Genomic DNA, 13,511 nt, shown 5'->3' with positions numbered 1-13,511 from the left:
CGCCACGCGCAGCGGCCGGCCAGTGAGGGCGAGCGGGAGCGCGTGTGCGCCTGCGTGGGCAGCACTGCGATGCTGGCCGCGGCCGCGGCGCGCGTCACTCGTGCTCGGACATGCTGCCGCGCTGGAGCCTGCTGCTGCTGTGCGCCGCCGCCGCCGTCGTGCGAGGTAAGAGCCGGGACGATGACCCGCCGGCCGACCACCTGGCCGACGATCGGCCCTGCGCCGAGCCACCCGCCGGCCGACTCTCCAAGGCCCGGCGCCTCCGCCCCGCGCCGGCTGGGAGGAACGGCCGGCTGGCACGTCTCAGGGGACGTCCGGGCGATCGGAGGGGCCCGGCGCTGAGAGGACACCGTGTGAGAACGGGTCCGAGAGGACGGCTATGCGAGGACGGCTTTCGTGGGGTCCCCGGCCGGCTCGCCGCGCCTCGGTCGCGGCTGCCCGGCTGTTCTTCCGCCGGCATCGCCGACAGCCGAGCCATCCCTCGGCCCATGCCAGAACCGGACGGCCGAGCCGGACCGGACCATGAGTCAGACAGCGCAACACAAAGCCGCATCGCTGCATCTGCTCGGCAGGCTGCGGCCGGGCGTGCCCGGGCCGAGTCTTTGTATTATCGGTGTTAGTGAGCTGCCGGCTCACGGCATGGCCCGAGGAGCCGGACCGAATGGGGCGAGGGTGGAGAGCGCCGCCGCTGCGGCGGGCGGCGCCCCGCTCCCCGCCGGGCAGCCTGCTCCAGGCCAGGTCAGGCCGCACACGCGTGCGCTCGGCCCGCGCCTGTCAGCATGCGTCAGCTGCCGTCATGTCCCGCGCCATGGAGCGGAGTTATGCGGCCACATACACCTTGAGCCGAACAACACAGGCCGAGTTGCACAATAGCGACTCCGCTCGGCGGCGTCCGTGGCCCTCCCGCTCATAGTTCGGATCACGTGGCGACCATACTTAAAGGCTGTTTGTGTGCTGCAACGTATACTTAGCGGCGTGTAGTCGTCTATGCGTGTCTTCATGCGTGTACGTGAACAATGAAGCAGTGCTCCTTTCAGTTGGACTTTCTTCCAGCAGCATGACAGCCTCAGGCATTGGCAACGTAGCTTTAAGGGTCCTGATTGCGTGGGATTGCCCTTCTCCGCGTCTTATCGTGCCCCACCCGCCCTCCAAACAAGGCTGGCCGCCGCGCGTTGCTCGTGGCATGCCTTTGCTTGAGGAAAACGCTTAGACTTAAGCCCCTGATGTTCGCCTGTGATCCGCGGACGGCCTCTGCTCGCGAAGTTCTGGAAAACGTGCTGATGACACACCGCTTTTGCAGGCACCATTTTAAACGACTTTGTCCGCCACTACGAGCCGTTGCGGTATGACGCCGTGGCTCTGCAGCAGGAGCATCGGCGCGTCCGCCGTCAGGCCGACCCCCGCCGGCACGTGCAGCTGCGGTTCCACGCCAGCGACAGGTCAGAGACCCGGCTGCCTGCAGCCGTCCGCCCCTGCCACCGCCCACCTGCGGGAGGCAGGCCGCCCCTGCCCAGCTTGTTCGGGCATGCGCCCGGACTGGCTAGCCCGGTGCGAAGGAGCATCCATACATTACCTAACGCATTTTTCCATGATTTATATATTCCATGTAGCTATTTTAACTTTAGGTAACCCTAGCTACTGGCTTAGCACCTGTCACGAGCCCTCCCCTCCACCGTTTCGTAAACTATGGATGACCCCTTACCAGTTAGAGACAGCCAATTAGCCAACCGCTGGAGCGCAGTTCCTGTATGCGTGCACCTGCGAAATGTGTTCTCTAGAATGAAAAAGCACATGAGTGAAATCCATTTACAAAGCGTAGCTGTCGAACATTACCGAAGCCCCGCACGTGCTCACTCTGAGTTGTGTGCGCGTTGCGTGTAGGCTCGTCACTTTCAAAGCAAATAGGTCCACATCCGACTCTGACTGCATATCCAGGGCGCGATACATGGACTGGATAACAGTCCATATCAGGGGAACCCGTGACGTGACTCATGTGGGCGTGCGCGCCGCCACGCGGCATCATCTCGGGTACCACGCGCGCGGATGGCAAGACATCTGCTCTGTCCGCTGACCTGGCTCCTCTGCTCTGGTCGCTAGCCTGGCTCCTCTGCTCTGGCCGCTGACCTGGCTCCTCTGCTCTGGCCGCTGACCTGGCTCCTCTGCCCTGTCCACTGACCTGGCTCCTCTTCTCTGGTCGCTAGCCTGTCTCCTCTGTTCTGGCCACTGACCTGGCTCCTCTGCTCTGGCCACTGACCTGGCTCCTCTGCTCTGTCCGCTGATCTGGCTCCTCTGCTCTGGTCGCCGACCTGGCTCCCCTGCTCTGCCCCACCACACGGGTCAACCCACGCACGACTCGGTCAGCCGAGCTCGCGCGTCTGCCGCCCATTGTGCAATGTGCAGGCCGTGTCCAGGTCAATGCCGTGGCGCCGACTGAGCGGCGCGAGGCCGGAAGTCTGTGGCAACCTTTTCACGGGCGGCCCGGGCCTCGGCCGAACAGAGACGGCGCTGGCAGTCTCCTCTGACATGACCAAACGCTGCGAGCAGTCGCCTCAAAGCCCTCCCCACCACCCACCACACCCACCACACACAAATACACAAGCACACACACGCACGCGCGCGCAGGGGAGGGAGCAGGTGGCCGATCTGACGGCAGGTGATTGGCCGCGCAGGCGACAAACAATCAACGGCCTCCCCGTATAAGGCGGCGCACAGCGCCCTGCTAGCTCCACTGTTGGCGGCGCCTCGGCCGGGGCTGGCGCGAAACGGCCGTCAGCTGGCCTCTGTCTCTCCTCCGCGTGTGATGGGCCAAGGGCGGCCGCGCTTCCGGCGCGCATTGAAGCCGATCGCGAGCCGGCAGCCCGGCGCGCGTCCCCGCCGCCCACCCGCGGCCCCTTCCAGCCACGCGAACGCTGTCAGGGCAGGGACAAAGGCACGGGCGCTGCCCCGCGCGTTCAGCCCGCCGACATTGCCGGCTTGTCTTTGTCGTCGGCTGCGCGCGTTTTTGCCCTTCGCTGTTGATAGCCCGTTTCTCGAGGTGATGAAGTATCGTGCGCGCTGTTAGGCGCACGGGTATCTGAATTGATTGCCGTTTGGATGAATGCAGTCTTGCACTTGTGAACATGGGCAGGGTGGCCCTGCTGGTGCGGGGTAATTTTGCCCCCCCCCCCCCCGCCGCCGGCCCCTGGTCATGCAGCTGGCCGGCTCCGCTCCGGGTGACGCACGCTGCTCCCGTTCCGTCAAACAATGAGCCGTGAATGGGCGGCATGCTCTGGCGATCCTCCATGCCGTGGCAACGGTTGTCGGCCGGGCGCCGCCGCGGCGCCGGCCGCGTCCCGGCGGCGGTGCGCGCCAGTTCCGGGGCCATGGCCCGCCGCGCGGCTCGTCCCCACGCTGGTCTGACCCGGCGGCCGACCACTCACCCCTGTACCGTACGGGCGGCGGTCGGTCAGCCCCGTGGTCGGCCCCGGAGCGCCCGAAGAGCCGGCCCGGCGCAGTGTTAGCCGTCTGACCACGCCACCGTATGTGGCGGCCGCTGGGGCAGTCATCGATTTACGGGTCGTTTAGTGCGGGGGTGAGCGCCCGTTCTGTCATGCACTGTCAGACACGATCGACAAAACAAAGAAAGCGCGGTGCTGTGATCTGAATTGGTATTCCTGTAGCGGTTGAACTTTTTTTGTACGCGGTCGCCGGCCGTACATTGGTTTGTTACACGCGGTGAGGGGAGTGACTATTGGCAACAGAAGAAGATCAATACCAGGTGGACGCCTGTACCGCCCCGTTCGCTGCAATTTGGGCATACCGCCCGCAAACATGAGGGGGGGAGGGGAGAGGATGGAGCTGGCAGGCGGCAAACCCTCCGACGCGACATGCGGTGTCTATTGTGTCAGCAGTACGGTCACGAGAACTGGCTGAACCGGTCGAAGCCTCGACATACTTATCGTCACTGGTTTAATGTATTCACTTTTCGAATGATTTGACAACTGAGGCCTCGCAGACCCACTAACGGCCTCTAAAAAAGCATCATATCGTATAAGACCAGTTGCGCTTTGAAACTGCGCGGAGAATGGTTTGGCATAATAGCCAGGTTGTATGTGCATTGGAAATTAGGCAGTATTGATGGTGTTACTCCTGGCAGAAGGATCAGAGGTTTGCGTTGTATAGTTATGATGTAAATTATAACTAAACTTTATTCCCCGAAAATGCACTGAGCCTTCTACTATTGTTTTAATAAAACCATGTTTCCAGAACATCAGCCTATCTATATGTCCATTCTCTTGGTTCTTCTCCAAGGAAAAGGGCTATTACCACTGCCTTACCTATGTTAACAATGTTTCTTGCAAATGCACTGAATACCTTAGGTATTATTGATATTTCGGCACATTCCTCTCTCGAAACGAATGTCAGTAGCCGTGAAATAGGTGAAACCAAAGGTCATTTGCTCCAGAGTAAGTGTATATCGGTATTTCCCTGGGGTAGCTGCTTTGGAGTAAATGGCTTGATCAATTTCTCGTACGAACACCATTTGAGCAAGCAGTCGGGGCACACTATGACCCAGATGATCATCATCATCGGTCACCCGTGGAAGTATTGATAGCAGTTAGCGACCGAAAATAACGCACTTACTGTGTCCAACGTATGAGGAAAACCAGCTTGGATCTCGTTTTAAGTTATCATTAACTTGAATAATAATTTTGCATCGACTGTCAAAGTCGCCATGGAATGAAGTCGCTGTGACCAGGGTCTGAGCTAACCTAACACCACTGCCACGACGCCATCTAACGACGTTGCCAAAAAATTGAAGGCTTTAAAGTAACATCTCCTCAGGTGAAAATGTCACCGAAGCACATAAATTGTTAAGTGCATTTGCGAGGAACATTATGCATATAGGTAGGGCAGTATGAATTACTTCATTTCTCATAGAAAAAACAGAACTATGGAGAGATAGATGCACTGATATTTCGGCTACACACCTTTATCGAAACGAGTATCTCTAGTTAAACTGACTGGTATGTATAAAGGCAACCGTAACTGTTACACCCGTCGGGCCAACATTCCCGCTGGCTGAATTTTTCCGCCTCGTTGACTCCTTTTTTATACCATTCCAGTCGGCCTAACAACTGATATTTGTGTCGGGTTGACGATAACCTGAAGCGAGATCCAAGCTGATTTTCCTCATACGTCGGATGCAGCATGCGCGTTGTTTTCGCCTGACACACTCGGAGTCACCACTTGGAGTCACCGGCTTGGCGTTACGTCACGTGCATCACATCGCGATCACCAAACCCGAACAGCCGGAGAAACTACCCGTTATCAGCCTCGTCCACTGATCCCGCTTCCCGCCAGCCAGGACACGCTCTGTCGGCTTCAGCCGGTGCATCCGCTGCCGCATCTCCGGAGTTGGGAGCAGAGCGAGCCTCGCGCCTGGTGCAGGCTGCGCCGGACTGGGCTGCTCCCGGCCCGGTGGCCGGCGTGCCAGGACATGAGCGGATCATGGACGGACCAGGGACAGACGAGAGACGGACCAGGGATGGGCCGCCGTCCAGCCGGGCGCTAGCCATGACCTGACGGCTCGGCACAGTCTGCCCGCTCTCCCAGCGCGCCGGTCTGCAGTCACGCGGCCAATGGACAACAATGCAGCGACAGCCGAGGGTCTGGGCAGACAAAGACGGTCATCCATATCCCCCACCCCCACCCCGCTGTCGGCAGTTACGAACGGAATGTCAGGAGTGATGAGCAGCACGGTGGAGGCGGGCTGTCTCATGGGTCTCACCAATGGACGACCGTCCCCTCACCAGCGCGACCGGCGTCGGCTCCGTCGCTCTCGGTCAGCCGGCGTCGGTTCTGGCCTTGCCCGTCTCGCTGGCGAAGAGTTAGTTAGGCCGCCGGGCCGGACCGCCGCCACCGCCGCCGCGGCCGCCGCGGCGGCCGCCGCCGCCGCCCGTGCCGGCACCGCTCGCCGCCGCAGTTCAGGGCCGACCGGTGACGGCCGCCCGGCGCCTGGCTCGCCGGCCGCCGGCCGCACTGGAAGCTCGCGCGAGGGGGGGGGGGGGCGGCGCCTCGTCCATACAAACAGCCAGATGGAAAATGATCAGATCCGAGGCAGTGAACCGAACAAAGTCGGAAGTGGGACTCATTGGGGACAAGAGTCAAAATGATAGACGGGCTGGGGGAGAGGACCCCATAAGCAATCCATGTCAACAGGGAACAATCCAGGCTGGTCTAGGGGCCAAATTCACAAGGAGAGAGCGCAGGCCTCTGTACATCATATTGCTGCCAAATTCATCATGTGGAAAGAAGCCATAGCTCAATGAGGTCACTTCAAATAAGCCTAATGTAGGAATCATTAAACAACAATATTTTTCTTTTGTGACCTAAGTTGAGACATCACATATCATATCTCCTGGTATGTAACGCAGTTTCACAACAGCTATGTATTGTGTATTATTTTTTATCGCACCGCGCTTGGTTCATGAAATAGCAGGCTGGGTTATGCGTACCACAATAGATGCACTTGGTTCTCATGACCTGATTCGACATGCCACCGATCGGATGACTTGATTTTACAATTGCCATTAGGAGTGTGCTCAAGCAGGCTGCGGCACATATAACACCTTTCCCTCCCTTCCCTGTCGCAGAGCACATGGCTGTTTGAATGAAAAAGACGTACCAATAACGTACTTGACTAAGTAGTCTGCCACGGCCCATGCAGGGTCACCTGCACCAGTCTTCCAGAATTCCATCGTGGCGCAGCTTTATTGAGCTATTCGATGGCGTTTTCCTCTTGGTTAAAGCAAGTTTCTTAAACAAAAGCGTGGGTCATCTTGGGCCCGACGGAGGTGAAACACGTGAACCCTTGATCAGGGTTATCTTCTTCAGTTCTCTATTGTTGGACCAATACACCATTCTTCACGACTGAGGCGTTGCAAGTGCGGCAGCAGTCATCCAACTTTCATCGACGTTGGCACAATTTGAAAGGCTCCCCACCGAAAGACGTTCATTCTGGTGCATTTGTCTCACAGACTTTTTCTAGCATTCTCCAGCTGCGCCTCTTTTGACCAGTTGTCTTTTCACGACTTAACCATTTTGACTTCTGCGCATCGCGCTAAATCTTTTATTTCTTCGAGCTGTTGAAACTTGGCCTCTTTCCTTTAACAGCGACCTTTATCCCTGTCAACCATTATAGTGGCGAACGTGCGTGTGTGTGCGTGTGTGTGCTTGTGTATGTGTGTGTATGTGTGTGTGTGTGCGTGTGTGTGCGTGTGTGTATGTGTGTGCGGGTGTGAGCGGGTGTGTGTGCGTGTGTGTGTGTGTGTGTGTATGTGTGTGTGTGTGTGTGTGTGTGTGTGTGTGTGTGTGTGTGTGTGTGTGTGTGTGTGTGTGTGTGTGTGTGTGTGTGTGTGTGTGTGTGTGTGTGTGTGTGTGTGTGTGTGTGTGTGTGTGTGTGTGTGTGTGTGTGTGTGTGTGCGTGCTCGAGTGGGTGTGGGTGAGGGTGTAATTGTGGGTGTGGGTGTGGTTGTGTGTCAGGATTTATGGGCAGTGCATCGATGACAGTGACATTTGCATACACCTCGGGTACCACATTTGTGACATTCCATGACACAATGTTTCACCCCTTCGACATCGGTGACGGCTGTAGAACTTGCGAAAAGGGGAGCATGTTTGTGGGGCTCGCATTGATAAAACTTAACCCCTGTAGGAAAGCCAAGGTTACTAGAGAAGGCGACGTAGACGTGACGTCACCATGGGACTAAACTCTGATAACCCACAGTATGGTGTTGGGTTGATACTACGAAAAGGTTGGTAGATACTAGTTGCATGATTAAAAACAGTGACTTCGCTACTGAACTGGATGGCAGCCCCATTCTTCACCTTTACTTTAATGTTATGTGAATAGATATAATGTTTTTCAGTTTAAGTCTTCTAAAGACAAATCAATGCAAGGATTTGATTGTAAAAATAAATCCTACTAAAGCACTTTTTCTACTTACGGCACCGAAGCCATATTCGTTCAGGCAAACGCGCATGAATATTTATGTTATGTTATCATTAAATTGATTAATGGGCGGTGATCATGTATACATTTTTGCACTGCAGTACCTATATGGAGTGAAATGTGAAAATGAGGTAATGTCAGGAGGGCAGGGGCTAAGGATTTCGCTGTTGCTGCCCCATGATCTTCCTAAGTGTTGGTTAACTTGCAGATGTATAATGTTGGATGGGTTAGGTAAAAATGGTGCGCAGAGAATAAGACCGGCACCACTCCAAAATATCCCTATTAGACTATTTCGGAGCTGAGATGTGGGCCTCGACTGGCAGAAATTGCAAAACTTACCAGAAATCAGCCCATTTTGCAGGAAAACTGCTGTCTGGAACTGAAATGGAACGCGTTGTATTTAAGCACCCGGGGATCACCACACACTTCCCCAATACGGGAAGGCCAACCCTGCATCCACCCCAACAACGCTCCCCTTATGACTACAGGATGTGCGTTCCAACTTCTCAATGCGCGTCCCAGGGTGCCACGAACCCGTCTGGCCCGCAGTATCTCATTTCTATCCTATGTTGTTGCTGTTGTTGCATGTCGAACTCTCTTGCACAGACTGTTTCTAAGCACTTCCGGTTAGAGTTCTTTGTGATAAACCACTGGTGAGTGGGTAACGCCATTCGTTTGTCGGGGGCAGGCTGGTAGCGCAATTCAGCAATAACTTTGTGGTTCTGTCGCAAACCAACGTTATTTCCCTGCTGAAAATGTTTCATTGAATGTGCTGGGTCGAAAAAGTCTGCTTATGGGCATATTATTGATTAAACAAGCCTGCAAAGAACAGCGTTGTCACGCCGCCATAGCATTGGTGCTATATGACTTAGTTCCGTAATGACGTCACAACATCGCTACCCAGAATGCAGTAATGTGGGGCTTGGGGGAAAACTAGCAGGGCAAGACCTGAGGATTGAGAAACATGTCACGACAGCTTGAGCGAGAATGAACTGAGTACCCCCCCCCCCCCCCCCCCGCCCTTTCGGAACACTCACCATTCGCAAATGTGATTTCTAAAAAACTGTGGCCAGTTTCTCAAAGAAAAGTACAATCTTAAAAGAGAAAAACAGTGAAAGTGTTCTGTTTTTAAGGAACCGCTTCTGCATTGGCTCAAGACATGCGACGATGGAAACTGCGGTTTGCGTTAGCCACCGCCACGATCGTGGGTGTTTTTTGACGAAGTGAAGTATGCTTAGATTAACGTAAAAGTTTTAGTTTTTGTTACGAGTTGAACGCAACCACAGTGGGCTGCCTTTGCAGCATTGCTGAGCTGCCGCTGCGACTGTGCGAAAGCAGTGTCGCAGAACGCAAATGATGTTGGGTGAGCACTACTTTATTTTCAATACGCTTTAGACCGCAATTCCAAAAGAGCTGTAATCGGCACCAATGGCGCTGTCCCTTTGCAAAGCAAAGCATGTGGACACCAAACGTTTGTTCATTCTACTTTTGACCCATAACCAATTGTTTTTTGTTAATATTTCCCCACCCCGAATTGAATTCCCGTTGGCTCATGGTTCTTTTCACTCTTTGTCATTTGATCTGGGTCCATTCTAGCTTGTTTGCCAAAGTTGCCAGTCCTTGCCAAAATTCTCCGTCTTTTATCCTCTTTCATTTCGGTTCTGACTTCTCTTTGACCTGTCCTGTAAGCGCCAGCGGCGGCGGCTGTCACCCTCACCCGGCTGTCCCTTGTCCCCGGCGCACGTGACGCGCGTGACATCGCATCACTGCACCGTCTTCGCCGCGTCACGCGCTCACCGGCCCAGCCCGACCTCGGCCTGAACCCAGCTGCAGCCGTGAGGTCACCTGTCACCGTCTTCGAGCGCGCGGCTGAAGGCGCGTAGGCCTCGAACGCCACGAGCACGACCTACGAGACGCAGAGTTCTCAGCGGAGCTGGGCGCACGGGAGGAATCTGGCCCGCGCGCAGCGGAATTTTTGATGGATCTGGCGCGCAGGACGAGTCTGAGTCCGGCCCACGCGGTGAGGAATCCTCGTATCTCGGAGCGCAGGACGGTCGCGTCACCGTTACCAGCTCGCCAGGCGCGCCGCCCACACGCGCGTCAGGACCGGGGACGGAGAGCGAGAGGACCCGGGCCCGGCCGGCGGCGAGACCAGGAGCTGCAGACGGCCACACTGTCCGAGAAGCGCGCGTCACCGGTACATGGTTCATGGTATCCGGCCGGCGGCCCGTCCGCCGCCGGCCGGGTCCGCTGCCATGCGCCTGACATCACAGTAACGGCCGGCAGATGACAGGATAACGTGCCAGATCCGCAGCCGCGGTCCGCTGCCGAGACTCGCCCCCGCAGCCGCGGCCGCAACCGGATGTAATGGGGACCGGCGGAGCCTTGCCCCCTCCTACAAGGCAGTCCAAAAGCACAGCTTTCATCCTGCTAGGCTTCGTTTCCGCCACGTTTGTCGCCACGCTTTTTCAAGCGCAGTGTTCGAAGCTAGCCTTCCCAGGTCCGATGTCCCAGATCCGATGGCTACGGCGGGCCGGGCGCGCAGTTGAGGCGTGGGGCGTCGGCCCGCGCCGCGCCATCAGCATAGCGGGCCTCGTATTGACACACTTGCACGAAAGGCCCGGCCGCGCACGCTGATGAGCCGCCTCTCACACAATCGGGCAGTCATGAGGCGGCCTCCCGCTCGGCCCCGATTCAGCCGCGGTTTCACAACCGCTACTGCGCCGCCCTCCCCCGATTCGACGCCAGCTGGCGGCAGCGCGGCGACACGGGTCACACGGGAACCCGCGGGCCGCCACCGGAGGTCAGGCAAGGTCACAGCTGCGCTGCGGCTTCGCGCTGTACCGGCACGGGCCGCGCCACCGGCCGGCCGGCCAGCAGTGCCTGTGACTCAGACCCGCCCACGTCGCGTTCAACAGCTGGCGGTCGTTGGTCCGTTACCGCGGCGGCAAACCGGGCAGTGATTGCGCGCCAGTGCATGTCTCAGCCCACAGCGCGACACTGATCAATGTACGCCACGTGCCGGAACCGTTGAGAGCCCTGCGAGGACGCGTGGCTGCCCGCTTTGTTGCATCACAAGTTCGAGGTCTTGTTTTGTGGATGCGGCCGATTGCGAAACGGCACGGGTGCGGCCGAGGCGGGTCGTCCCGTCTCCCCATACACGACCTGCCGGCCCGGCCCCGTCCGTCGGCGGCGGCCGCTGCCACCCCATTCAGTGTCGCGCGGCAGTGGGTCAGGACGGCGTGTCGGCCGGGATATGAAACAGGTCACCGCGCTGGCTCATTTCTCCGCGCGGCCCAACGGTTTTCCGTCGGCTTTCCCAGCAGGCTTCACTCGGCGGCGGACTTGGCGCGGTCGGCTGCGGGTGGCGCTGACCATGGCAGTCAGCTGACCACAGCCGATGACGTCAGCGGTGGCCGGCTGAACGTCGGCTGCGGCGCCGGTGGTCGGTTCCGCGGCCGCGGCGGTGGCGGAGCCGACCGGCGTCGGCGGTCGGGTCGGCGTCGGCGTCTCCCCCGCCAGTCGTATCGGCATCCCAAACGGCGTTTTCAGCGCAGTTCTGCGACCTTGGCGAAGAGAATGAAGGCCAGGTACACCCACCGGCTGTGTCATTCCACCACATGGCGCGGCGAGCCAGCGTCGCGCCCAAAAAATCAGCGGGACGTCGTTCCGCCCGAGGCGACATCAGGGAGACGTCCGTGGGAGCGCCTGTCGCGCTTCGCAACTGTATCGTCTGATGGCCGGTGAGGCCGGCGGACAGAGACCGGCCCTGCCCGCTCCAAACAGCCAAACTATAGGTGTCTTGGCGGCCACAAGGCTAACGGGCGGAGACGGGCCAGCAAAATTGGGCGGCTCGCTGCTCGTTCAGCGCCCACTCGGGAGAGTTCAGTGGCTCTCAAACCACAAACCACCAATCGCGCGTCAATACGATTTGTGGAGGTGGTGAAATTATGAACAGTGCGTTGGGGTTTCGCAGAAATATCAAGACTTGGGAGCCCAAAGCATAATTTACAAGCTTGCACGGTTATAACGTGGCATGTGTGTCGGCATGGAAACTAGTTAGCGCATGACGTTGCTGTACGGCCGCGGTCTGCATACAGCTGTAACAACTGGGTGCATAACAACCGCATACAGCACACGCCATATGCTTGGGCACACGTACACAGCTGCTTTAATTTTGATCGTACATATCATGGCTTGAAATCTCTCACGGCGCATCCATTTTAAAATGCTTATTTTTTGGCATTGTTTAATGAGGGGAAGTCTTCAACTTTAAAATATTTAACAGGCAAAACAATAAGTGTGTCTTGAAGGCGAAGAAAGTTCATTGATCTCCGAAGTGCAGTGGCATCTTTTTGGCAACCTTCCGCGCCTTGCGCTGCAGAAATTCTGCAATGTTTTGGTCTTAAAGGCAGTGTTCCACATCGGAAGCATATTTCAAAAATATACTCTAGTGAACCTCAGGACCAGTTACGTCTTATGAAGACACTGGGTATTGCCACTGCAGCACCGTCAAGACGTAGTAGGGATATCAATTTTAATTATCTTCGAGTCCAAAGTACGCTGTCAGCGCTTTGTAACATCACCACGCTTCTTCCTCGCGCTCGCGATCGCCGTTGTTATGACAACCACCGTGGCATCTCTAATAGTGCGAATAAGAGAGCGCTTGTGATTGGTCAAAGTGCGACAAGGGCCTGTTGCGAAGACGCGCATTGGTTGAAGTTTGAACCAGTGCGTCACTGTGGACCATGTGAAACTTCCATTTCCAAAGTCAAAGTCCGCCTTGAAAAGAGCCAATGTGGTTAACGCCATATTGGAGAGATGTGGGATAAATTTAAGCCATATTACAGCATCCCAATGAATTCGCGAGATAAAAGCTTTATGATCGCATGCATTTTTGTCCAGAATGTTTCAGGGATTTATAGCATTCATTACACAAACATGTTGACATGTAGCTTGTCGCAAACATTACGGAACGGGCACGTTTGGGAAAGCGAGGTATATGTAATGTCTTACTTTCATAGCAGTGAGCAGGGAGTCAAATGAGATTTCTTCCGCAGGAGCGGCCACTGTCAACCGATATTCCGAGCTTTGCAGAAGTATTTCGAGGAAAATGATATTACTGATAAAATCGCATTCGTCTGATTTAACAACACCTTAAACGCTGAAAGTGATATTATATCCCCTTTAACATGGGCCACATGGTAGACAAGTGGCACCGAGTGCTCAGTATCATAGTACTCAAAACACACCGCTGTGGTGTCGTTGGCTCGGCAGGTAAAAGAGCTGCAATAGTGTATATGTATGGCATTTATATGCTTGAACACTGATCCCGATCCTAAATTACGATTATGTGACAACATTAATTTTAGATGGACAACGCTGGCTGTTGTCCATCTGAAGTGAACAACAGTCAAAACAATGATGCGAAGTATGATGAGAGGTAAGCCCCAATATGGTTGAATCCCGATGCCTCATGCATATAGGTTATGAAGGCATATCTGGAAAAACGCAATAT

General features: G+C 56.1%; 1 protein-coding gene across 1 annotated transcript in view; it reads left to right on the top strand.

Annotated features, from left to right (window-relative positions):
- LOC119111239 (disintegrin and metalloproteinase domain-containing protein 10) overlaps positions 1-13,511 on the top strand; it is a 31,650-nt gene continuing 18,139 nt past the window's right edge. The window contains exons 1-2 of the mRNA XM_037235060.1: positions 1-165; positions 1,301-1,439. Coding sequence (XP_037090955.1) covers positions 111-165; positions 1,301-1,439 — 194 coding nt within the window. The 5' untranslated portion in view covers positions 1-110. The remainder of the gene's footprint in view (positions 166-1,300; positions 1,440-13,511) is intronic.

Source organism: Pollicipes pollicipes, unplaced genomic scaffold (genome assembly GCF_011947565.3).
Source record: "Pollicipes pollicipes isolate AB1234 unplaced genomic scaffold, Ppol_2.1 Scaffold_7261;HRSCAF=8764_pilon_pilon_pilon, whole genome shotgun sequence".
NCBI lineage: Eukaryota > Metazoa > Arthropoda > Thecostraca > Pollicipedomorpha > Pollicipedidae > Pollicipes > Pollicipes pollicipes.
Note: the sequence above shows the minus strand (reverse complement) of the source record. Positions and strands in the feature narration are given on the sequence as shown.